We start from the raw sequence: 25,717 nt of genomic DNA, 5'->3' as shown, positions 1-25,717 counted from the left end.
ATCTCTAAGACTATGGCATTCAGTGCCTAAGCAGTTAAGTTGATTTATGTATTTAAAAGGCTGGCACAGGACTGTTATGTTAGTACTAGTATTTAGTGTTCATCCTTTAATGTTCTTTTAGAAAGTACTTTCTTTTAGTGTTCAATAAAGCCTTACTATGCAGCAGTCACACACCCTTACTTCATTATGGGTAATTAAAAAAAATGGGTTTATGACCATTTAAGAATGGGAGGGCCTCAAAAATGAAACCTCTAGATAGGGCTTCACATTTCACTGTTTTCTTGGGTTTGGTAGATAATTTAAGACCTGACCCAAAGCAAAGTGAATGAAACATAGACCATACCCTCTCAATACTGATACCCAATCATTTTATCCTAATACTGTGATCCGTTTCTGGGCATTTTACTTTGCCAAGCCAGCTGTACCATCAAAAAAATCCTGGTAATGTAAATTTAAGCTATAATTTCTGTTACTTTCCTCAATGCACAAAACAAGTTTTGGGCTTCCTGAAGACTAGTGTGTAACTGGCATTAATGCACAACTTCACTTATCATTTGAAATGTCCAACACTACAAAATACCAAGTTCAAACCCAAAATGAAACATGACAGAAAGAGATAAACGTATAAACAGGTAAACGTATATTTTTATTTTACTGGATCTAATAACTCTAAGAATCAGGAAAGATGGCCAACAAATTAACTTCAGGAAATTTTCTGTGAAAAGTGATCCAGGAAAAATTAATTCTTTGTAGGTGTTGCACATGAGTATTTTAAGGTCACTGAAAGAATCACTAGCAAAGGTATCGGAAAAGTCAGGTTTAATATAAAAGTGAAAGCACGACAAAGTTTGTTGATAAGGTTCACTCTGCTATTTACTAGATGGTTAAAGCACACAGAGAAAAAGCAAACTAAAACCTAAAATCAATCAATCTAAACCCCAAATCAACCCCAAAATTATCTATATGGAGGTTGGGGGAGGGTTGGAGGGGAGGGGTAAGGATAAGGATAGGAAAGGGTAAGAATAAAAAGGAATAAAGGGAGACCCCCCTCTTGAGCCACAAGGTTCAGAGTGGACCCCTCTGCCAACTTAGTCCCAAATTGGACTGACAATTTAGGCTCAAAGCTTTAACAGCACTTAATTGACAGCTAAAGTTAAACAACTTAACAGAAGATTACTAGAATTTACTACAGCACAACAGTAACTCGCAGGCCTCACTTACAAATCTAAAGTACTTCAGAATCTCAGAGCAAATTTCACAGTACATTTGCTACAGAATATTCACACTCACATGCACACAGACCTAAAGAGTATGTACAAGGGATATACCTGTGAATATATACCACCACACTATCCTCATTAGCCACCAGCGTGCTTGTAACAAATGTGGATAGAGCCTTCGTAAATCTTCGTTCGCGAAGCCTAGCCATGAGGTCGGGTTTTCTCACTCTCTCTGAAAGTATGTTCTGCATTCAAATGCATTAACAGCTGACTCTTTTCCCTACAACAGCCTCCCACCTATCTCCACTCTTTTCAGTTTTCTTTTCTAAACCTGCTGTCTAGATGATTAGTAAGCCACTGAAACCCTATTGGTAGAAATATAGAGGAATGCCTACCGGTTTATATTTTCAAGACAAAACTTTGTAAAACAGAGTGCTTTAACTCAGAACAGAAGTGTTATGGCCTCTAGTGTATCAGATCATTCCTTTTAATTTAGCTTCACTTCCTAAAGATTGTACTCCTCTTAGACCTACTTTAAATGCCTTTATTCTCTTAGTTCCTCCAAATACCACTGCCCCACAAGACTATGGAAATCAGGAGGACTGCTGCGGCAACGGGCGGAGGGACTGATGGGCTTCTGTGCGGGAGCGGGCGGACAGACGGACTGGGTGCTGGATGGACTGGCTGCTGAAGGAGGGCCGCAGCAGACGGACTAGGTGTTGACAAGCAGGCAGACCAAGAGCTGCGCTCACGCCGCGCCTACTGAGGGAGAAGGCGGTGGCGGCGCCGCCCCCGCGCTCCCGTTTGCCGAGCGCGCCCCCGCGCGCAGCCGCACTGCTCCAAAACACTTCGTTGCTCACGTCGGAGAAGCCGCTTCCGTTTCCAACGACGCATTCCGGCCACACCTGCCCTTGCCCGTGCTCGAACCCCGGCTCCGCCGCCCGACCCGCCCGAGGAGGACCCCGCGCTCTGCCGCCCCACCAGGCCATGTCCGAGGAGGGTAAGGGCCCCGGGCGGCCACTCGCCCCGCAGCGGGAGGCGGGCGGGACGCGGCGCCGCCAGGGCGCGGTGGACGCTCCCCCATGGTTCGGAGCAGCCCCAACGCCGCTGCCGAGCCGGCCGGGCCGCGCCCACCGCACCCGTCGCGATTCGCCCGTTCCCGCGCGCCGAGCGCTGCCATTGGCTGTTGCTCCTGCCCGTCGCCGTCGCGTCAGGGCCGGCGGGGGCGCGCGGCCGCGGGACCCGCTGGGCGGAGGGGCTCGGGCGCGCTCCCGGGGAGCCCCTGGCGAGCGGATGTTCCTCGGGGACCCTTAGGGAAGTTGGTGCTCAGGAGTAGGGTCGTCCAGCCACAGTTTGGCTGCCTCATGGTGTAGGTCAGTGCTGGGGGCGGAGGGGGAAGGTTTAGCTTTCCTTAGTCTTCGAGTGACTGGTGAACGTAGTGACGAAATCCTGGGGAGACTTCGGTGTGGAATAGCGGGGTGTCGGCCCCGGCAGGTTCCCCCAGCGCTGCAGTTACTCAGGTACAAAACCTGAGTACGGCAGAGATGAGTGATGCTGCTAAAGTGAAAGGCCTGACCTAATGAGCTTCCCGTTGGAATGCAATGCTCGGTGCAACTTAAGTGCCTTAGAGGTGTATGGATTTCCTGTACTTTGCGTCAAAACAGATTAGTTTCTGTCAGTTACGTGCTGCACCTCGCCCTTCCGAGGAGTGATGTTTATACAGACTCACGTCAGTTTAAGCTCATTTAGCTTGCGGTTGCTGTCACAGACCTACCCACTAAAGAAGTTCCAGTTGTGTCTTGCTCAGATGCCCAATTTCCTTGTGTAACTTCATGGTTCAAGGAACTTCTCTGACTAAGAAGTAGCCAGTTCACCGTGCAGTCATGCAAGTGCCAGCATAAAGTAGAGGGGTAGGACTGAGATGTAGGAGCGTGGGAGCATAGCAATCCTGGTACTGCTGGTTAAACAAACGTGTGTTTGTTGATCCTTCTCCTTTGTTCTCAACTCTTTGGTCTCCTGGTTGGCTTTGTCTGTAACTCAATAGTCTTAACAAATATTAAGTCTGTACTAATTCTTGGCAATAGAAAAGATGTACCATTAATATTTTTCTTCAGTCAGAAGTTGCAGTATGAGCTCAAATCTTGTTAAACATCAGAGGTCTCTGGGAGTTGTTTTACTTTGAGTTTTGGTGGTTTTGGCATCACAGTGATCCAAATATGAGACCTAAAGCCACAGGAAGTATGGTTTTATTATATCTCTCCGTAGTAAATGGTTTGTATTTGCTTAACATTTGGTTCTGTTGTCTTAGTTTGTTGCAAATTTCACTTATGCAAATTCTGACAACAGCATTCTATATTAACTGTTGTTTCAGTGTTCAGAGGCTGTTCATAAGCATTTTTATCTGTGCTAGAGTATTCTGATGTCTCTGATCCCCGACAGTCTATCTAGATTAAGGACAAAACTATCAGAAGTATGCTAAATTCAAGGATGTGACTTGAAGTAGGTGCAGTCAATTTTTTTTCTGAGTGCCATATTTGAGCATCTTTGTAAAATCTAGTTTGTCTTACACATAGCTTCCATGGCTGGCTGTTGCATCTGGGACTATTGAGATCATGATTGCCTGTATACAGAAATGTGTCTAACTGAACTCTTAGAAAATGAAGAAAAACCACTGGATTTCTGTGAAAAGTTTGATTTGGTGATTTTGCAAGCAGCCCTCCAGGAACTCTGTAGTAGAGGTTTGGATAGGATTTAGTACAAGTTGGTGCTTTCAGCTCTCTGATCCATGTCCCTTTACCATCCCATACTTGATGGTCACCTACATTTCTGTTTCTGCAATAAGTGAGAGCATTCATCAAGTAATGTCTGACTCAGTACAAGTCCCTCCTTATCCCACTGGCTTACGTGATATATTTAATTAATAACATACCTGGAGAAAGAAAAATAGTCTGTCAGCTTGTCTTCAGGCTTCAGCCGATGCATCAGATCCAGTTGTATTTCTGTGCTTGTAGCTTCCATTATCGTAGTGTGCAGAAATTTGCTTAGAACTCTCAGGTATGTCTGCAGTGAGATTGAGTTAATAGCCAAATGATTACCTAAAGCTGTGATGGGATGATACCAACCCTGAAAGGCACTGGTGTCCCTGGACTCTCCGTTGTATTGGTTCGCTTTTTTGTGTATGTTAGTGTAAGTGTCTCAGGATAAAATAGAGCAGGATCTAATTGTGATCCAAGTTGATGCTAGCTGTCTCTCCTTTTGTGGGTTAGTTTAAACCCAGCTAAATTCTTTATTTATTTGAGTAGGGTTACTTTGCTTTATTAATTTTGGTAGGTAACTCATAGTTGCTACAGAGTTTTTTTGGACTTTTATGTTTTTGGTTTTAACTGCCTTTGAAAGAGTCCAAGTTTTTTTTATTGTTTGTTTGCTTGGTTTTACTATTTCTATATGTTTAATACCGACATCTTTCAATCTTTAAATTATTTTAGAGAAAAAATCATTCTTTCTACCTGTGACCATCAGTGTCCTGTGTGTGGTGTCATTGTGTTTATGTCCCAATTTTCTTTATGTTGTAGTTTGTATTCATCTTTCATTCTAACATTTCCTTTATCTGTTTGAGAACAGCTATGTTCAGCAATGGGTAATGAAAATTAAAAGTCCTGGGGATGAGGAGGATTTTGGCCACCATCTGAGAGGTCAGAAGTTTTGAGGGACTAATGCTTGTGGCTGCATTGCTTCTACATTATTGTGGAAATGTGTTGTAACTAATTAGATGTGGTTGGGGATTTTTGCTTTTTTTTAGTTGAGGTGGCTTACCTTTCCGTGTTTTCCTGTTTGGTTTATATTTACCCTCCAGCTGTGAGTTGCTGTAGCTACCAACTTTGGAAACACTTTCTGCTCATAGTCCACTGCACCACTGAAATTCTGATTTTAAAACTTTTGTCAGGGAGAGTGGTAGAGGGAAGACTGGGATTTGTGTTCAGTTTAAACCAGTTGTAGAAACTCTTCTGACTTCTGATCATACTGGCCTTCCTTTAGTCCAGATGGAGCTGCTTTGACTTTGCTGTCTCTTTGCTGTGTTCTGGTTCCACAGAATTTTTCCCTCTTCTATACCCATTGCTCTGTCTGCTGTAGATTTGAGTGGCATAGTTGCTGATCAGGTAGGCTTGTTTGGCTGCCTTATTTCCTGTTGGCCAAAGTGAGGCATGAGATTTGTGGCAAAGATTATGAATATACAGATAAAGTCTGTACTTTGTAGGGTTGCATAAATAGCATACAACGTGTGTCACCTCCTCTATTTAGGGATAGAAAGATGATTGCAGGACAGCAGAGGCCCAGCTGTAAGTCGGACGTTTGTCAGGCCATGCACTAATCTGGCATACTGGTTGGAGAAGTTGCCAGAGAGGATTCTGATCCCTCCTGCTTCATTGCAGATGCCCTTTTCCTGACTCTTCATTAATTCTCTTCCTAAGTAGGTAGAATACTAAATGATTGTCAACAAAAAAATTTGTGCCTGTGAGGCAGTTAGTTAATTCAACACCTGCTAATAACTCCTCATGCGAGCCTGCAATGAACTTCAGTCAGTGAATCACTGAGGTGTTTTGCTAAAAACTGCACTAAATTAAGTTTGCGAGTAGTCCTGTTGTTTACTTTCTATGCAGCTGATGAAAACTGTCCAAAAACTGTTCTTAATTGCAGCCTCAGCAGCATATCCTACTTTGTGTCCACTCAGCTAAACTCCTTTGTGCTGGTCAGCTCTGCCCCAGGTAGCTTTTTGGCTTCTTTCATAACTATAAACAATGCTGTCGACTGTGTGGCAGTAGATGGGTGTTTCTGAACAGACCCTCAGTTTGGGTAAGTCTTTCCTAATCTGATGACAGCCAAATCCAAACCCTGCCTGTCTTATTTCTTTTGGATTAGACAGGAGTATTGGCCAGAAGGAAAACTGAATGAACTGGGGAATTCAGCTTAATTGAAGCAGAGGGAAGAGAGCAGGATTTGGAGTGAATTGGAGAGTAAAACCCCAGACCACTGTTACACTCATACAGTTCCAATTCATTCCTGGACCTCGGTCCATCCTGTGCAGTGAACAGGATAGAGATCCTGTGTTACATATAATTAGAGTGACATTATGCATGTGTGCTGGCTGAATTGAAGTTTTATTTCCTAACTTTAGTGGTTCACGGTATGGTTACTTCCATTAATTTGTTTCATGAAGAAAAAATTCCACTCCTTTCCTGACCCTGTCAAAACCACCGGATCTAGCAATAATAACTGTAATACAGTTATTCTGAAACAGGGACATTTTTCTCTTGATGCAGTGTGTTTAATTGGAAAAAATCTGGTAGTGCAGATTTGCCATTTGGTGTTCCTGTATGACGTCTCCTTGACAGCTGATGTTTGGTTTGACCTGAATATCAAATACACAGTTAGGATTTGTAGACTGATTTGTTTCAAGTGTGTTAAGCAAGGCTTATTTATGAAAGATTAATTTGGTCTGGAAGTTTTAGTATTTTTTTCATGTGCTTGAAAGTATAAATAGTGGACTTTGTAGAAGTTCTACTGGCTTATAACTGTTACTTTTGAAGCTGGACACTGTAGGAAGAATTGGGTACTAAGTAGTTTCAGGAATCCCACCAACTAAGCAATAGTAAGCTGCTTCCCTTCTAGTGAGTGTTAAAACCTCAGTGTATATTTTTAAAAGTGACTTTGCATTTAGTCACTAAAGTGAAACTGGATTCAAAATACTGAGGTAATGCTAGATGTGATACAGGCACTACAGTTGTCATCTGAAATGCAGAATAGTGTATTTTACCTGTTTCTCTTTCTGTATATGCTAATAGATTACATATGTGTGAAGTCTGAAGATGATGTTGAAGCAGTGATAATGGACCATGGAGAACATGGACTGTCTACACAAAGCTGCATGTCAGTGGGACAAAACTGTGAAGGAAACAGTGCTGTTCACCATGTGGGTCAACTTGCCTATGGTAATTACTGATAATTTTTATTGTGATGTAATAGTTAATGGCTAGTTTTAAGGCTGTGTGTTCAGTGCTGCTCTGTTGAATGCTTTCTATATTGGCCATACCTTTAAAACACGATTTATTAGAAAGCTACTTCAGACAAATTGCTTGGCAATGCATTTAAAAGAGGTATCTTTTAGTTATTACTTTACAGGTCTTTATATATAGTGAACCTGCTAAAATATTTTGTATTATGTTATATATGATATATTACATTTTAAAAAGACAGCTTTTTACTGACTTATGAAGTAAATGTATCTAGGAATGAATTAGGAAGTAATTTGGAAAATAAATGTAATGGAAAGAGCTAACCTAAAAAATTAGGGTTTTAGATAAACTGCCCAGTGTAATTTAGTACTGGAGATACTGATGCGTAATGATAGTACGATGGTTCTTTAAGGTCATAAGTTATTAGCTGTATGTAGCCTTTGGTGATTGTCTCTAATTCATTGTATTTATTTTAACATGCAAGATCAAAGTCTCTCAAAAATCTTAGCCCATGCTTCACTGGCCCAGACAAAAATAATTCATAACTGTTACGAGCATTTAGTAATTCCAGTAGCAGTATTACCAGTGAGGAAAATGACTGTAACTAAGTGATGGCACTTACTAGTTTGGGGGATTTTTTTTTATTATTCAACCAGTTGACTCTATAGAGAATCTCATCAGTATTTATCTTCACAAAGGCAAGTTACATTTGTTTTCTAGTGTTGTTGGGTGTTTCTGAGAACCTTTAGTCTTTTTGGTCTTGCCTATGGATACATATCTGGCAGAGCAAGCTCAATATCACTAAGACACAGATCTATGTCTTTATTTCTCCCCACCAGCTGCAGAACACTTTTATTCCACTTTTTTTCTTAGCTATTTATGCCCACAAACTCAGTATCACTTTTGCTGGCACTTTTTTTTAGGTCACTGTATTCGGGCCTGTATCTAAATTTGGGAATCTCATTATGCAGACCATTAGTTTAACATAAATGTAATATGCTTAAAATGTGATTTCAGGGATGTGATGTTTCTCCAGGTGAAGTGGCATTCTGGTTTGGCTGCAGAAAGTGTATGAAATCTGAGGGACTGTACTGTGCCAGTGTGTTAATCCTGCAGCTCTTCTCCTTTCAGCATTGTCCTCTTGTTTCTGTTGGTGTTGGTCCCACAGAGTGCTCTCTGTCGTGTCCTGAGCTCTCCGTTCTGAAGGTGCTGAGTGCTAGGAGATGAGTGCTGGCTTGGCCTATGTGACAAGCATGGAGGCATGAGGTGGTCTGGGAAAGGAACCAAATTCTGGAGCTGGTTGGAGGAGGGTAGATAGGTTTTAATCTTCACCTTATGTATTTTTATTACCCGGTTTGTGATTTCAAAATTATGTTAACTATACTAGTTAAATCTACCACAGATCTTGCCTAGGTTGTATCTGCCAGCTCTGCTGCATTTGTCTGGGCTTTTAAAGCAAGGAAATTTTTTTTGTGGCTTATGATACTGGATATATTTGTACTTTTCTGTCCTGCCCCTGGCCCTTCCTCTTCTGCTGCGTAGAAGAAATGCAGTTGTCTTTGCTTTTCAGTATTTCTCTTAGCTTGTCCCAGTCTCCTGGGATTAGTTTTCTCTTCACTTCTGAGATACTAGCTCTAGTTTCCAGCTGGGACATGAAATTAGTTCCATTATTTTGCTAAAGTGGTAAGAAGTACCCTTGTAACTTTTCTCATACAGCCCCATTTATGTGGGAGGAATTTACTGTAGCTGTCCACAAAACTTCCTCACCATACCCTTTCAGCTTGGCCTATGCCAGCTGAAAACTTCATCATGGCAGAATAATTTGGTAGAGACTTGGTGTTGCCTTTTTATGCCAGATGATCTTATTATTTCCAAGGTCTTGTTCAGCTTCTTTATTTGTGTTTTAATATATTCTCTTTTCTGTATCTTGTTATCTATATAGTGCTTGGCCCATCTCTAGCTAAAATATATAGAATTCAAGGGAAAGGAGTTACTTTTGTCTGTTTTTCTTTCCTCCGCTCATAAGAGGATTTTATTTCTTGTTAAAAGAGCTGCTATAGCCCTTTCCTCAAAATCTGAGGTAGAAGCCTGTAACTGATGTACGGACAAATTTGGCAGTAGAACCCTTTCTCTTCATTGTGAAAATCCTTTAACATTCTTCAATTCTGGCAGGTCTGGCAATTGTGTGGACTTCAAAAGAATTAGCACAGAGCTAATTCACACTGGTAATGGCTTTTTAACTGTGCTGGGCCCACAGGTGGAGAGGTGGAGGCATTCAGTGTATCACTTATGAATTGTTTGTGTTTGGTAATCCCTGACCTGGAAGAGGTCTTTTCTGTTGCACAGTGTTTCAGTATCAAAACTGGAGGGAACCCCATAAATGTAGGGGGGCGACAGCTGAGGACTGAATAAATGGGAACTGTGTTTTATATCATGGGTGTATTGCCTGAATTTTCAGGGAGCTGGTTGTGTTGGGGTTTTGAATTGGACATGGAAATTAGAACAGAGAATCGAGGGAAAAGCAAGGCAAAATGAAATGGAGGCTGTAGAGACTTTGGAAGAAACAATATTAAATTAAATTTATCATTTCTGATCTAAATGAATTGGATTAATAAGTGTTTGAAAATATGCTGCTAAAGAAATTGGAAATAGCCAAGCAGTTTGAAAGTTCAAAAAAAAAAAGAGGGTGACTGTGAATGTTTTTACTGTAGTAAAGTGCTAAATGCAGTGAGAAACTTGCTGTTGTGCTTTGCTTTCTCTTCACTTTCCCAGGAGGCGAAGGCTTACCGCTGCTAACTGATCAAATGGCTTCACAAATGAGCCATTCTACAATGATGCAGAGAGGAAATGGTCACAGCCCTGAAAAAGTGGATTTTGTGGTTTTGCGTAATAAAAGAAAACGAATTTGTCCTACTGTAGTGGAACAGAATGAGGTATGTTTCTCCAAACAGTAGCTCTTGGTTTTGAGGCCAATTTCAGTGTTATTTGGAATGTCACTTTTCCTTCACTCTCCTATGATTATTGGATGACATCCCAGTGAAGAAGATAAGCTGGATATCTGTGCAGTGCTTGAATGCTTCTAGCAAGTCTCCAGCCTCTCATTCTGCAGTCTGTATGCACATTCAGGGTTGCCCTGTCCCAGGTGCAGAATCCAACACTTGTCCTTGTTAACCTTCATGTGGTTAGTGATTGCCCAGCTCTCTGATTTGTCCAGATCTCTCTGTAGGACCTCTCTGCCTTCAAGAGAGTCAGCAGCTCCTCCTAGTGTAGTGTCGTCGACAAACTTAGTTAGTATTCCTTCTAGTCCTGCATCCAAGTAATTTATGAAGATGTTGAAGAGCACAGGGCCCAATGAAAAAAATAAAAATATTGTCGATCAGGTAGTAGATGAAATTAACCAAAGTCCTACATCCCTTTCCCAAAAGCAGAAAACAGTTGATAGATTCAACAGCTTTCATGTTCCAAAGTTTCTTAGGAACAAGGCTGTTAAACCACACCCTGTGGCAATGCTGTATTTAAATTAAAAATCCTTCTGAGGGCACCTTCTGCCAGTTCTACACCAGGATGACACCAATACATGTCACACGTAGCTCTGAGGAACCCCACTAGTGACAGGTCTCCAGTCTGATGTTCCTCCATTCACTGTTACTCTCTGTGCTCGACGCGTGAGCCAATTGCTCACCCACCACAGGATGTGTTTATCCATCTGTGTGCTGGACATTTTGTCCAGAAGGATCCTGCGAGAGACAGTATCAAAAGGTTTACTGAAATCCAAATAGATTACGTCAACTGCCTTCCCTTCATCAACCACATGGAGTCATCTTGTAATAAAAGGAAGTTAACTCTGACAAGCAGGACTTTCCCCTCATGCTGGCTGTGACTGATGACTGCTTTGTCCTTCAGGTGTTTTTCAGTAACTCCCAGATAGTCTTCTCCATGATTTTACCAGTCACTGAAGTTCTGCCTGTTGTAAACAAAACAAAAGAAACATCCTCCAGCCTTTCTTTTTTAAAATAAGTCCTGATTAGTTTAAAAAATAGGAAGAAAAAACCCACAGACACCACCAGCAGACTCATTACTCCTGCAGTGTATGGTGGATGGGAAAGGCACCCATCCAGTAAAAGAAAAATGTCAGGATTGTCCAGGTGGTGGCGCCGTTCTTCCTGTATAAGAGCAGTTTACAAGCAGGTTCTGCTTGCAGTTATACCCATTGAGATAAGCACTTTTTTTTAAATGGTTTATTCAGTGTAAAAATATACATGAAGTCTCATAATTTAGACTCAGATTTCTTTCCCAGTCTAAATGATTCTGTGATTACATAAGCCTGGCTGTATAGTATGTATAGTTAAATGAGAAAGTTCTGGCCAAATAAAAACACATTTTATATGTATATATATGTGTATACATATATATATGTGTATATATATATATGTGTGTGTGTGTGTATGTACACACACACACACACAGAGTCCCTCCAAGATACTCAGCTCAAGCTGAGTTCCAAGTTCCAGTTATTCTGTCGTTGTACCATGCCAAAAATACTTAAAGGAGCCAGAGGTCTGAGGCTCTGCTATGACAAGCCCATTGTCAAGTCGGTAAGGAAGCCTTGTCTGGCTGTGAAAGTGGGGTGTGCAGGGAGTCAAGCTGGGCCCCGTCAGCTCACTGGAACCACCTTCTGCAAAGGGGCTTCAGCCCCAGGAGTGAAAGTCTCTGGTGTTGGAATGTGACTGCCAGAGTGGTTCCCAAATGGTCAGACAGGAAAGTTTCCTTAACACAGCAGTATATAAATAAGCAGACTGTGTTAAGTCTTGTTTGCTTGGGCTCTCCTGTAGCCAGGGGAGGGAATATAACTACAACTAAAAGTTTCCAAGTTGGATTCCTAGGAAGTTCTCCCTGCAGTTTATATTTTGAATACTTCCATTATTCAAAACATTCCATGCTCTTTATGTTATTTCCCAGATGAGAAACAGGGAAGAAGAATATGAAGATAGTGACAGTGTCATTTATGAGTATGAACCAGACTATGAATGTGTAAGTTAATTTTGTTTTGTTTGACTGACTTTGAAAAGCTGCTTTGGGATGTGTGTTTTGGGGTAGGCTGAAGTAACATGTGAGATTTCAATTTGGGATTTATTTGTTTAATGTGATATCCTAAGCCTGTGTATATATTAGTAGCTTACACTCTGTTTTGTTTTATTTCTGTGAAAAAGGAGAGTATTGTATCTGAAGCTTCCTATGCTGGATATCAACAGATTACACTTATGGAGGTCCTCAGTTATTGCCAGGTATTTTTTTTCTTTATATCTGAAATGTCATTTAAACAACTTTAGTTAAACTTCAGGAAGATTTGTATTCTTTATGTGACAACCTGTGACTTGATCTTTTCCAATTGTTCACTTTTTAGTTGCCCACTTCAATCTCCTTCATATTCTCTGAACTTTTCACACTATAGCTGGCAAGAATACTTTACAAATATTAAGCTTTTATACAAAATGTAAACTCTAGTGATATACTGGAAGGACCTTCACAGTAATGGGAAAGATGACTATGATACACACCCAGCTATTGAAAGTATGCATTGCTTGCCAAAGGTGTGCCAAAATTCTACTAGAGTTGTTTTTATGAGTTCTTTCCTTTTAACTTCTGAAGCAGTAGCATGTGAGATTGAAAATAACCTCACTGAAAGCTAAAAGCACCCCATATTTATGCAGATGAGCACTTGTGTGACGGGGGTCACAGTATAGAGTGAAAGACATTCCAGCTGTGCTTTAGGGAAGTCAATTTATGAGTGGCTTTTAGCCAAGTGTGAATGTCTTATAAGTCTCCTTAAGTAATACATTCAGGAATGTGGTGGATGGAGGTTGACTGAGACTGTGTGAGTAACAGTCTTGCCAGTCTGGGAATGTGTGCAGTAACAAATAGCATTAAGAGAAACTATAGCCTCTTTTGCTGCCTACAGGCACCTTTCCATCTCCTTCACTTCACTGTTATCCCCTCCTCTCAGTGGCTCTACACTAGGGCTACATGAAGCCTTTTTATAACACCTGTACTGAGCTCCTGAGCTTTCTCTTGTTTAGACTTAACAGTCCCAGCTCCCTCAGCCTGTTCTCGTAGGAGAGACATTCCCATCTTTTCATCTCTTTCATGGCTCTTCACTGGTCTCTCTCTAGTACGCCCATGTTTCTCTTGCACTAGGGAGACCAGAGGTGGACTCAGCACTTGACATGTGGCTTCACCAGTGCTGAGCAGAGTGGAAGGATCACCTCCCTCATCTTGCTGGCAATACTTTGCCTAATGCAGCCCAGGGTACCATTCTCCACCTTTGTTGCAAGGGCACGTTGCTGACTCACGTTAAACTTAATCAGAATCCATAAAAGGATGAGGAGATCCCAGATCCTTTTTTGCCAAGCTGCTTTTCAGCTGGGTGGTCCCTGGCATGTACTGGTGCCTGGGGTTGTTCCTCCCCAGGTGCAGGACTGTGCACTTCCCTTGTAGAACTTCATGAGGCTCCTGTCAGCCCATTTCTTCTGCCTGTTGATGTCCCTCTGGACAGCAGCATGACCCTGTGGTGTATGAGCTGCTTCTGCCACTGTTCCAAGTCCCTGTAGCCCCCCGGCCGGGGGCTGGGGGGGGCCCAGCCCCCAGTGGGGCTCCTGCTGCTTCTCCTTGTGGCTCTACAAATGGCTACTTCTCCAACTACCACAACTACAACAACAACTACCCTTCTTTTCCGGTCTGGATGATATGTTTATATTTTGCAGAAGTGCTCATTGGTTCAACCTCAAGGGTCACCACCCCCTGGGGGTTTACCATTTTATAACTTCAGGGGGAAAACTGTTTTTCCCCCACCACACTGGGTCCCCTTGTGCAGCGGGCTTGCACTTGCCCTATCCCTCTTTTTGTCGCCTGCATACCTACAGAAGCCCTTCTTGTCTGTGGCATCCCTGGCTACATTCAGTTCCTTCCAGTTGGGACTTGACTTTACAGACAGGATTTTTCTAAATATTTCCCATTGGTGTTAGAGAAATCAATATTTCAGTGGCTGCCAGTAAGGCTTTTACCTGTGTGTTTGGAAACTTATTAGTTTCCAATAACTAATAGTGTATCATAATACCTAATGTGCCTTAGAGCTTGTCAGAAACTTGTCAGTGTGTCATAAAACATGAAAATAGGTACAAATAAAATATCTGCTGGAAGCAGTGGGAGCAACTTTCAAGTGCCAGCTGCCTTAGAGTCACAAGAGTAAACTTCTCTGAGAATTCTTTTTACTGTAATATTTACCACTGTTACTTGCATTTTTTGTCTAAATTGATTTTTAATATGATTACAGAATGTGTATATTATCTACAGATCTTAGCCAGTTTTAGGGGGGGAATTTACCTTTTAATTGAACTTTCTGGTTTCTTTAGGTTTAGTTTGGGTTCTTGTGAAACAGTACTGTTTTCACTCTTACATTTGTCAACAGGCCATGTATGATGCCATTCAGAAATTGGATAAAAAATTTGACGTGCTTCATCGAAAGGTCTCAGAAATGCAGCATACTCGTGTAAAGCCACTGTTGCTCAAACCTGTGAGTATTAAAGACCTAAGACATTTTTTCTTTAATTCACTCATTTCCTCTGATGCTTATTGAAAAAAACAACTGTTTCACTAAGATTAAAATTAGTAGCAAAGTGGTAGACTTAGAATCTATTTCAGTTAAATTACTTGAGATTTCTTACTATTCACCAGTTTCTGTTTCCTGTGTTGTTATTGACTGGTGGTCACAGTTATTGGTAGTGGCCCCCATCAAATCCAGGATGCTGTGATAGATGCTGTAAAATTCTGTTTGTATTGGAATGAACAGAAATTAATCGTGTAGGTACATCTTAAACTTCAGTACATTGCTCTTGTACCTTTGCAACATGTGATGTGTTGTCTTACTGGTTTCTGCAGTTAAAAGAAAGTTTAAGCATCGATCAGGCTGGTTCAATTGACTAACTGATTTTTAGATCTCAACAATGTGTTGTCATATCCATTACAGTCTAGAATTTATTATTTTTCTTAATAAAAGCACCTTTTTCAATGTTTTTAATAAGGTTTGATATTGAGTACACGCTATTCATTTTGTTCCTAAATGATCAATCCACTGTTAACTAAGGAGACACAATGTTAGTACTTCTAACAATGCTCTTTAAAAGGAATGCATAACAGATAATTTTTGAAGAAGGTCATAAAATCCATAATGACCTTTTTTGTCAACAATACTGCAAAGCTTTTAATGTGGCAGAGGTGATCCTGCTGTCAGGAGATGTCAAGACAGCAGTAAAGCCAGTTGCTTTAAGGGTGGGTAAAAGCAATGAATTTCTCATGCATCTCAGCTATCAGGAGGATACTAGGTTTTATTTGGGATGTGGTTTTTTTTTCAACTCCAAGCTTTTACTGTCCACACATACAAAACCATGAGATCTTTTCACCTACACATGAACCCTATGAGACCTCTGTACTCTTACCCTCTCCTCTGATCATGTGGGATGGCAGCTGATTTAATGTTTGGCTTAAAAGTGACCTGCACTGCCTTTTTTTTTTTTTTTTCCTCCAGGGTTTTATCACTATAAGCTTGTAGGATGCAATCTGCCAACTGTTTAAAACCAACAGGAATGCTGTTAGGTTTTTTTATAGCTGTACTATTGTTGTATCTGTGAAGGGCTAAGCATATAAATAAGGAAAGGTTTGTGGTAAAGGTATGGTTTTTTTATTATATGAATTCCAAAAGCTGGAAAAACAGCCAAGCTTTCAGATACGTAAGCCTTTCTTCAGGTCATAGATTTTTTTAATATTATAAGGGTGAAATATAATGGGATTTCTGTAAACAAGCAAACCAACCCACCAAAAATTAAACAAAATAAGAAAAACAAACCCACATGTGTCATCTACATTTGGTGGCTACCGACTTGTGTTTTGAAGTAGAATACATGCTTTAGGGATCATATATTTTTTGATAAAAGTACTCAAAGTGGTGAAAAACTTAGCCCATCTCTCAGTTTGTCTTAGTTTCTTTGGAATCTTCCATTGTAGATGAGATCTGCATGTTTAATGTTTTCAGCTAGCAAGTAAAGAAAGAAGAGTAAGTGAATTTTTTTTTTCTTCTTTGAAAGGAAGCTAGCGTGGCAGTAAAGGCATACCTTGAAAATTCATCAGACTGGGTCAATGGCTGAAAAATTTTAGATTTTATTTTGCCTATTTACCTTTTTATAGAACATCTTTAAGAACCTTTACAAAGTTTTTCTCATTATATATTTGTCTAGAAAGCAATTATGCCAACACCCCACATGGAAAAAAATTGAGAAACATTGAAGCTTATCAGATAAATTCTTAGTGTTGCAGCTACAAGAGAGAATAGAGGAAAGCAGAGGGAAGGCTAAAAAGTAACAGCTCTGAGTTAATGACATTGACTACTTCAAGGGAGAGTATGCTGCCAATAGCATAATTGCTAAAATTTAGTTTTCCTGGTTTGCTAAAAAGAAAATAAAAAATGACCAGCTATGTCTAATTTAACCTTTTAATTGTTTTCTGAATCACGTTTCCAGAAACCAGTTGGATTTTCATACAGAAGTTCCAGTCATTTGCCCCAAGGAAAAATAAGAGTACAAAAATCCATGGAAAGGGACTTAAGTCTTCATCTCTCTTCACCAGGCCAGGGAAGGCGTAGTCCAGTTGTAAGGGTTCCTTTACAAAATGGCCATGCTCAAGTCAATTCCACAGTAAAACATGCTCAGCAGAGTTTTCAGTTTGAATCACAGCAGCCTGTTGGTAGGCAGAGCCCACCACTCCCCACTATAGTTTCAACACATTCATTGCATTCATCATACACAGCAACTAATGAGATGCCTGACCTTTCACCACAATCAAATCTTGCACCCAGTATTGTGGAAAGTACTGTCAACGTTGCATCTTCACCAGTGGCATCATCATCGATGCCAGCACCATCTGAGGCCAGTCAAGAAAATAATGCTGCAGTGGAGAACTACAGAAATGCATCTGGGGATGTGAATATTAGTGAAGAGCTACCATCTTCCTCAGTCTTCATCGACCCCAGCTTTGGTGAGTTCCTTCGTGATAAATATTCAGAAACAAAGGCTAAAAAACTGCTGCTAGTATTAAAAAGATATGCCTAAAGAAATTTCATTATCATAATTTAGCAAAAATAAAGGAGCAGAACTGGCTGACTGACACACATTTCTATAATGGAATACTGCTTAAAACTCTTGAAACAAACATCACAGGAATGTTTAATATACCAGAGATCACTGAAAAACCTCTGCAGTGCACATACAGTTGTATAGACTACTACAAACCTGTGATTTACAGTAGGTGCTTTGGGTTCTTTTAAGACTAGATCCTCTTTTTCTCTCGAGACACTTGATGTAAACTTTTTTAACCTTGTCTAATTCATAAGTAATGTATGCGTGCTATGCATGTGTTTAAAAAGGCAAAAGAGATTGCCACTAAAGCTCAGTGAGGCATATGCCTGTAGGCACATTTTAAGAAACAATTTACCTGATCTGTGTGAAGGAAATACCTGTTTTCTTCTCGTGGAGGATTTTATCAGTGAAACATCCTTTCTATACTCAAATCCTCCAGTGTTTGGTTTATTTTAAAATACTTAATTCCACAGAAAAAGAATAATTCCATGGATCATTGCATTATAATAAATATGCACATATAAAAATAGCACTGTGTCTTAAAAACTAATGTCTTTGTAAAGTATAAATGCCCTGAATTATGTGGAAGGCTGAGCTATGAGTTTTTAGTTGCTTTTGGTCTAAAACATAAGTTCATACAGCTGAAGAACTGCGTGAATAGTAGGTGAAATACTTGGATATCTATCTACACATTTGTAAACAATGTATGTTTTAGCAATACTATGGATATGCCATTCTTCATGAGTCATTGTCTTGAAAACATACAAGGTATCTGCACCTGTGTAAAATAGGCCAGTCTGAACATTGTGGATTCCTGGGTCTCTAATGTATCTTCTTGGGTGTTTTGATTTCAGTTTGTTATGTTGGTGGTTAATGTAAATCAAAAAGATATTTCTGTTACCTTTCCAATTTAAAACTTCTTTTGGAAGAACAAGGATAAGTAATAATATGTAGTAGAATTAACCATAGCGAAGAACATATTCTGAGAGTACCACAGAGATCAAGAGAAAGAGTTTGAAAAAGTGTTCTGTTTTTAACAAGTTGCTTGGGAGTTTTAATTTTTTTTCTTTAAATGTTTTTTTTTTTACAAAAGAGTTTGTCGGTGACCCAGCAAGAAACGTAAAAGTTCTTGGAAACGATTTGGTGAAGGCTCGGCAAAAGACTAAACCGAAGTACGCCGCGCGCTACCTGGTTCGTGTCCTGTTCCCCAAGAAAACACTGTTGTGCAGCATTATGGGAGCGAGTGCACGAGGGCGCAGGACATTGGATCCAAACAAAATTGCTGCAATAAGAGGTATGTTGCCTTTCAAAATGCACAGATTTACTTCTTTAATACTTAACAAAGTTTTTAACTTACAAGAAATCCTTTTCTGTATGTTTCTAGCGTTGTCTAGCAACTGGTGAACAGATAAATGCCGTAGTGGATGTGCTCCACCCTGCAGTGTCTTTTTGTTTTGAAAGTCCTACTTTGTAATTCTCATTTTTCATGTTTCTTCAACGTAGATAAAACAATTTGAATTTCTCTTGGTTTTGTGTACTCTACGTTCATCAGTCATACTCGCTCTCTCTAAATTTTTCATTGCAATTTATTTTGTGTTTGTGTGTGACATGGGTTTTGTGGATGGGTTTTTTTGGTTGGTTAGGTTGGGTTTTTTTATGGTATACTTGACACAAACATTAACTGGTGATTTTTAAATACTCCTTCTCTTATGTTCAGTTCTCTGGATTGAGAAATGGTAAAGATGGGGAGGGTATTATTTTTTTAAATGTCAAGCCATTTACACAAATCCCATGGTATGTATGTGTTAAAGGGTTAAAAGAGTGAGATTCCATAAGATGTGAAATGGTTGCAGCATTACCCTGTCTCTGTTCTTCGTGGGCTTTTTTTGTTGTTGTTGTTTTTGAAGGTTTTTTTGGAAGGTAGTATGATAAATCACACATTTCCCCTAATTCTACCAGGAAATACTTTATATAAAACATCATTCACAACACCTCAAAAAAGTATCATTGAACATCTTGAATTCATCATGCTGTTTAGCTTCAAAACATGAGTTTACTATCGCTATTCGTAGATGGAAATCTAAAGCTTCTAAATGGAGAACAGTAAACATGAAGCATTTCTTAGCTTGCGTTCTTTCTAAATTAGAATACTTCTAAATGCCATTTTATGTCATGAAACTTTAAACATTTTCTATATTTTATTTGTAGAATTTCTGGTAACTAACTTTCCAACCTATGATTTGAGTGAGCATGGAAAAGACTGGAAAACCTGTATCACAAATGTCAACGCTATGATCTTCTGTTTACGCTCTGAAACAAAAAGAAACTCAGGAAGTTCTCTTAAGGTGATAATTTTTTAAGTACTAAGTTTGTGCATTTTCTCAGATTAGTTATTTGAATTCCTCATCATACAAGTGCTCTAATTGGAAATTCCTTGGGTTCTGTCTCTGTGTTGCTCAGCACAGGCCTGCTGACTGTAGCATTAGTTCCGTGTGGGAATACTGGAAGCATGTGCCTTTCTCTTGCTCTGCCTCTTCCTGCTCCTGCATCCACTGTTCAGTTAAGAGATGTTTAAGCATAGGATATGAAAAGGAAGGCACTGCAAATGTTGCCCAGACGTAGCGTCAGATTTGATTGAGAGGTTAAACATGTAGCTGGTAGCACTGTTTTCACAAGCTTTTCTTTCAGATATATCCAGCCATGCCTTTATGTTGACTGAAAAATAACTCCCAAAACGCCTCCATTTACCTCTGCTTCTAAAATGCTCTTTGCATGTCTCTGAATATTTATTATCTGTTTCACCTGTTATTTTCATGATAGAAATTCAGGAGTAACTATATTGTAAATATCTGAAATCTAATTTATACTAAATGTGATATAAACTGGAACACTAATTAGAAAACTGGTAGGTTTCTCCTGCTGCATATGCTAACCTCATTTAATGTTTCAGGAGACAGCTGAGGGGAAAGAAAAAGTGGCTGATGCTCCAGATACATCTCAATGTGTAGATTTAAGTTATAATGAAGATAGTGGAGGCAATTCACAAAACTCTCAGAAAATGACCAGCTCCACAACTGACACATCACAGAATTCGGGATTGGATAAGTTTCCAGAAGCTTTCCACGCATCTTCAGTCAGGAAACAACAGTCTTTGGAACCGATGGGTAAATTAAGAACTTTCCATTTTCTGGAATTGTTTGTTACATTTTAAGTGGTCAATGATAGGCAAAAGATGATACTGTAGGTGTAATTATGTAATAAAGGGATCTTCTGAACTATGTGACTCTTCCTCTTAAGGCAGTCATATGGTATATGTATAGTAAGTCTTCAAGGGAGCAAACAAAAACATTATCTTGCTAATAGAACATTTGTCTGTGTGCATCTACCAGTGTCCTGTAATGCATATCCACTATAAGACTGGAAAATTCATCTTCAGATACTCTGTTCAGTTGTCCTAGCTTTTTTGTTTTATTGGGTAGGTATGGTACTTTAAAGGAGTAAGCTAGCTCAGAACATCTATGAAATGGTATTGTAATTTCAGAAGAAAAGCACACCTTTCTGTAAAACTGACTCTTTAGGACAATAAAAATCTTAAAGCTGTCTTTATATTTTTAATGAAAGTAAAATATACTTTTACAATATACAAATGCATTGCGAAAAAATCCATGTACAGCATGGCGTAGAAAGTCTCAAGGAAAATGAGCTGAGATTAGTTGCCCTTGGAAATAATTTATTTGCTTAGAATCACTTTTGGTCTATATCAGATCTGCTTCTGCACCCAACATTTGTTAGTCTGATCCCACAGATCTCCTTATTTTTTTTTTTTAGTGTTCGTAGTGAAGTCAGATTGAAGTAGTTATTCACTCTTTTTCTGTTTCCATTTACAGAATCTAAACACCACTGAAATAGCAGAACTTTTTTTACTCATGTAATCGGAATAGCATAATCTTTTCATGTGAGATGAAAACAAGTTAGAAAACAATCATTAATAATGCAGGTTACATTGCTAGCATTGCTGAAGACATATCAGAAGTACTGTTACATGGTTGTAAAACAGGGTTTTCTGGCTGCTTGGACATTTGTCTGCAATATGTTTCATTTTAGCATTAGCTGTAGTGTTATGGTTCTGCTCTGTTCTTTCTAAGCAAGTAGAGTAGCTTCAGGGTAAACTTCTGGTGTTAGTTTTGGTGCAATACAGCCACTTTGAACCACGGTCAGTGTTGATTGAGTAAAATATCTCTCTTCCCTCCCTGTCATCTTTTCTAGAACATCTTGGGAGCCCACAGCGCAACGTCCAGTTGCCTTTCTCAGTCATTTATGTAGCCAAGGGGAAGACGCGGCCAGAGCTGTCAGCTCGCTACCTAATTCGTCATATGTTCACTGAAGATGTGCTGGTAAAAAGCAATGTATATGGTAGTCTTGATCGTGGCATGAGCCCCCTGGATTCCAACAAAATTAATGCTCTCAGAGGTAAGGAAATCTCTGTTCAAATGGTAATATGGGGAAATTAACAAGAGTGATTAACTTTATAGTCTATAAACAAAGCATGAAACTTGAGAAATTAGTCTGTGAAACCATTCTGACAGGTATTAGTGCCAGCAGTGAAACAGATGGAGAGGATGTAGATGGAGTTATATTTTAATAGCTCAAGAAATTCTCCAGATCACAAAGCTGGTTCATGTGAAAAAACTCCATTTCCATGACATCTGCTTAAAAGGGCAATGCAGTGGGAGATGGAAGCAGCGGAGGACATCTGAGATGATTTCTTAATATAGGGACTAGGTAGATCAAGCAGAGGTGTCATGCATAGCAGGTTTTGGTACCCTCCATAAAAAGGTTTGATTTGTGATAATTGGTGGCAGTATTGCCTGGAGAGACTACAAAATCCTGGACCTCAAGATTCTGAGTAGAGTAAAAGGTTCTGAGTAGGTTAGGAGAGCAGACTTCGCCTTACTTGAGGAATTCTCAGGTCGAAGCTTGTGAGAGACAGCTTTAAATAGGAGAGAAACTCAGGGAAGTTGATAGGTCTTTAAGGACAGCATTCTGCAAGCACAAGAGAGTCTATCCTGACAGAACTGGTAGAGCTATGGGGAGACAAGTTTGACTAAGCAGGGAATTTATAACTGACCTCTGGAGCAAAAAATTGTTTATGGAGATTAGAAACAAGGAGAGCTTTTGAAGTGAAACTTATTTAACTGTTGTGATTTAACCTGTCAGGTAGCTGAACACCACACAGCTGCTTGCCTACCTTCTTCCCTCCTGTCATGTTCTCCCTCTCCATCCCACTGGGATGGGGAAGAGAACTGGGGAAGAAAAAAAAAGAAAAAAAACAAAATTTATGGGTTGAGATAAGACAGTTTAATAGGAGAGAAATGTAAGGGAAAATAATAATAATTATGATGATAAAAGAATTAGATTATGGAAAACAAGTGATGCACAATGCAGTTGCTCACTACCCACTGACTGATGCCCAGCCACTTCCCAGGCAATGACCCCAAGCCAGCTTTACCCCTAGTTTATATGCTGAGCATGAGGCCATATGGTATGGAATATCCCTTTGGCAGTTGGGGTCAGCTGTCCTAGCTGTGCATCCTCCCAGCTTCCTGTGTCCCCCAGCCTGCTTGCTAGTGGGGTGGTGTGAGAGGTTGAAAAGGCCTGGACTGCTTAGCAACAACATCAGTGTGTTAATCAACATTATTCTCATCTGAAATCCAAAACTGTACTACCTACTAGGAAGAAAATTAACTCTATCCAAGCTGAAACCTTGCCTGGGAACGTTGGAATAGTGTTAAAAAAGCCAAAGCTCACCTAAAGTTGAGATTTGCAAGGAATGTTCAGGACAGCAAGAAGAGCTTCTTCCACAGCATTACTGTGGAATAGTGCTCACTGAGTTAGTAAGGTTGCATATTTGACTAGTTACCTTCATCTGGAAGACACTCTTAACATGATACTAGGATACCATGGAGATATGATTTAGTCTTCGGTAGTTTTGCAAGAAGCAGGGAGTTGCACTCTGAGCCATATGGGTCCCTTCTGATTTGTTCTGTGATTCATCACACTTTTTTGCAACATGGATTTCCCAACAAATCTTGGAACTGCTTGTCCTCCATGTCTGGAATCTAGGGAGGTTGAAAGGGTTAAGATCCAGACAGTGCATGCTAAGAGCTCCACAGATGTGGCACGACTGCCTCTCAGGCTACAGCACTGAAGGTTAATAAAATGAAGCTGTCCTGTTTTGGTAGCACACACTTGTTTTGGCTTAATTACATCAAAAGAGAGTATATAGCTTGCATAAATAATTGATAACTCACTATTACATACTTGTTTATTCTTAGACTTCCTTCAGGAGAATTTTCCATCCTTTGATCTAAATGAAAGTGGATTCGATTGGAAGGCATGTGTGGCTGCCATAAACAGCACAATCCGCAGTCTCAGACATGAGCTTAAAAAGGCTACGGTTGGAATCCGCCAGAGAGCCTTGGCAGTGCCGTCATCGAGTGCAGAGTCCTCCAAGGAATCCCGCTTCAGTAAAACCAATGGAAAGTAGCACTATCATGTCACGGATTGAAGCCCTCTACATCTGGCTCAAATCTTAATTCATCAGGTTTTTATAAATTCTGTGTAGAAGCCTGTAAAATCGAGTTGTCCCATTAAACCGAATTGCCAGCAGCGCTTAATAGTATCACTTCATGAGACCAAAGTTAGCAGAAGACTTGGAAACCCTAACTCCTTGTATAAGTAGCATTTGTGCTCCTCAGAAATTACTTTTGCTGTTCCTTGTTGCATTTGCATTGTGCTCTATCTTAAAAGCATCTTCTCATTATTCATTGAATCTGAAAGATTAATCTGCTTAGAAAAGATGCACTGTGCATCAGGTCAGCAGAAGCAGATGGAAAAGAGGAGAGGAAAGAATGGTCCTTCTTGGAGGACCAATCATAGCCAGCTAAGTTATCTAATTATGTGTGAGGAATGAAATTTGCTTTGACAATTGGATATTGCAAGCAAAAATATCGGAAAGGAAAAATATTTTTAATTGCATTTGGTTAACTTGTATCTGGCCTTGATTTCGGGGGTGTTTTCCAACCTTAATGATTCTGTTTGCCTCCTGTAGCAGACTTTTCCGTAGGATAAGAGGCAGACAGCCATGTAAGTACAGTTGGAGTAGTGCTTTGCTCTGATTTAGCTCTATGAAAGGGCAAAAAAAGCACCCAGAACAAACAGTTCAATGGTTTGTTGTTCAATGGAAACTATTTTACCTTGATGAAATTTAAAGGTAATACTTCTTCAGGATCCTGAACTCCACCATACGGTCTCTGTTACGTGTTTTTCCAGCATCACGCACTGTCCTGCCAGTGTCTATGTACAGGCAGACTGGTGTGTGAGTTTGCCTTGCCACTTGCATCATGTCTGAGCACAGTCTCAGAGGTCTAACTTCTACACAGAAAGAAGCTGCTCAGAAGACTGGCACAGAGAACCGATTTTACCTCTGAAATTTGAGGCAACGGTGGCTTCCAAAATTATGGCTATGTACATAGCAGAACTGTCCTCTCCTAGGCAAAGATTTCATAGTTTATTTGTTAGCAATAGGATAAAACAATGAAGTTTATTTATTCTCACTTCTGTTCATAACACGCAGTTATTTATTATATATAGCGTAGGACTGGCTTTTTAACTGTAAATTAGGATATGCAATGGCCTTATCAGATATGAAATTAGTAATTTAAGTTCCCCCTGCCACCTCCTTGCAGAAGTCCTCTGTATGAATCAAGAAGTAGGCTGAATTTCTGATTTTCTTTTTTTACTAGAAATGTACTGCAAATTTGATTGTTCTGGTGTGCTACTAACAAATTTTTCTGTTACTGATCTATACAGTCAGTATATGCCAAGAACTTTGGTGTGTGTAGATATTACTAGTTCAAAACCTTAGAAAAAGCCAAAAATGCTTATATTTTTTCAGTAGTTTTATGACTTTTTTTCACTAGAATGATATATTTATTGAATTATCTGTTTGGCACTGAAATCTGTAAAGTGTGGTGCATACCTATCGCTTCCGTATTGAAAAGAGAATTGAATAATTGAATCAAAGTAGAAATAGTTTTCTTATTTCTGTTTCAAATGTATCAATTTTTGCTAAGTTTTATAAGATAAAATGACAGTATTTTGCTGTTAGGATGAAGTATTTTACAAATAAAACCATCACATATAGCTCCTTGACTACATATGTGTGTCTTGAGTATTACTTGTTATTGTAGATTACAGTTCAAGTACAGTTTCATCTGAAAAGATTCTTCTGATCTCCTTT

General features: G+C 39.8%; 1 protein-coding gene across 1 annotated transcript; it reads left to right on the top strand.

Annotated features, from left to right (window-relative positions):
* The first annotated feature begins 2,027 nt into the window (after window positions 1–2,027).
* On the top strand, window positions 2,028–25,634 carry BEND2 (BEN domain containing 2). The gene is made up of 12 exons (XM_027738310.2): window positions 2,028–2,220; window positions 7,061–7,207; window positions 10,004–10,164; window positions 12,191–12,262; window positions 12,442–12,516; window positions 14,697–14,801; window positions 16,801–17,314; window positions 18,509–18,709; window positions 19,624–19,760; window positions 20,366–20,579; window positions 21,682–21,885; window positions 23,751–25,634. The coding sequence occupies exons 1-12, from the start codon at window positions 2,208–2,210 to the stop codon at window positions 23,960–23,962; spliced, it is 2,055 nt and encodes a 684-aa protein (XP_027594111.2). The 5' UTR covers window positions 2,028–2,207; the 3' UTR covers window positions 23,963–25,634.
* Window positions 25,635–25,717: the final 83 nt, after the last annotated feature.

Source organism: Pipra filicauda, unplaced genomic scaffold (genome assembly GCF_003945595.2).
Source record: "Pipra filicauda isolate LSUMZ 115617 unplaced genomic scaffold, ASM394559v2 scaffold12_size5214236_pilon, whole genome shotgun sequence".
Taxonomy (NCBI): domain Eukaryota; kingdom Metazoa; phylum Chordata; class Aves; order Passeriformes; family Pipridae; genus Pipra; species Pipra filicauda.
This window is presented reverse-complemented; position numbering and strand designations above follow the sequence as displayed.

Coding starts and splice junctions, on each gene's coding strand:
- BEND2 (XM_027738310.2), top strand. Junction 14,802..16,800: donor AGCCACTGTTGCTCAAACCT/GTGAGTATTAAA, acceptor TCACGTTTCCAG/AAACCAGTTGGATTTTCATA. Junction 18,710..19,623: donor CAAAATTGCTGCAATAAGAG/GTATGTTGCCTT, acceptor TTTTATTTGTAG/AATTTCTGGTAACTAACTTT.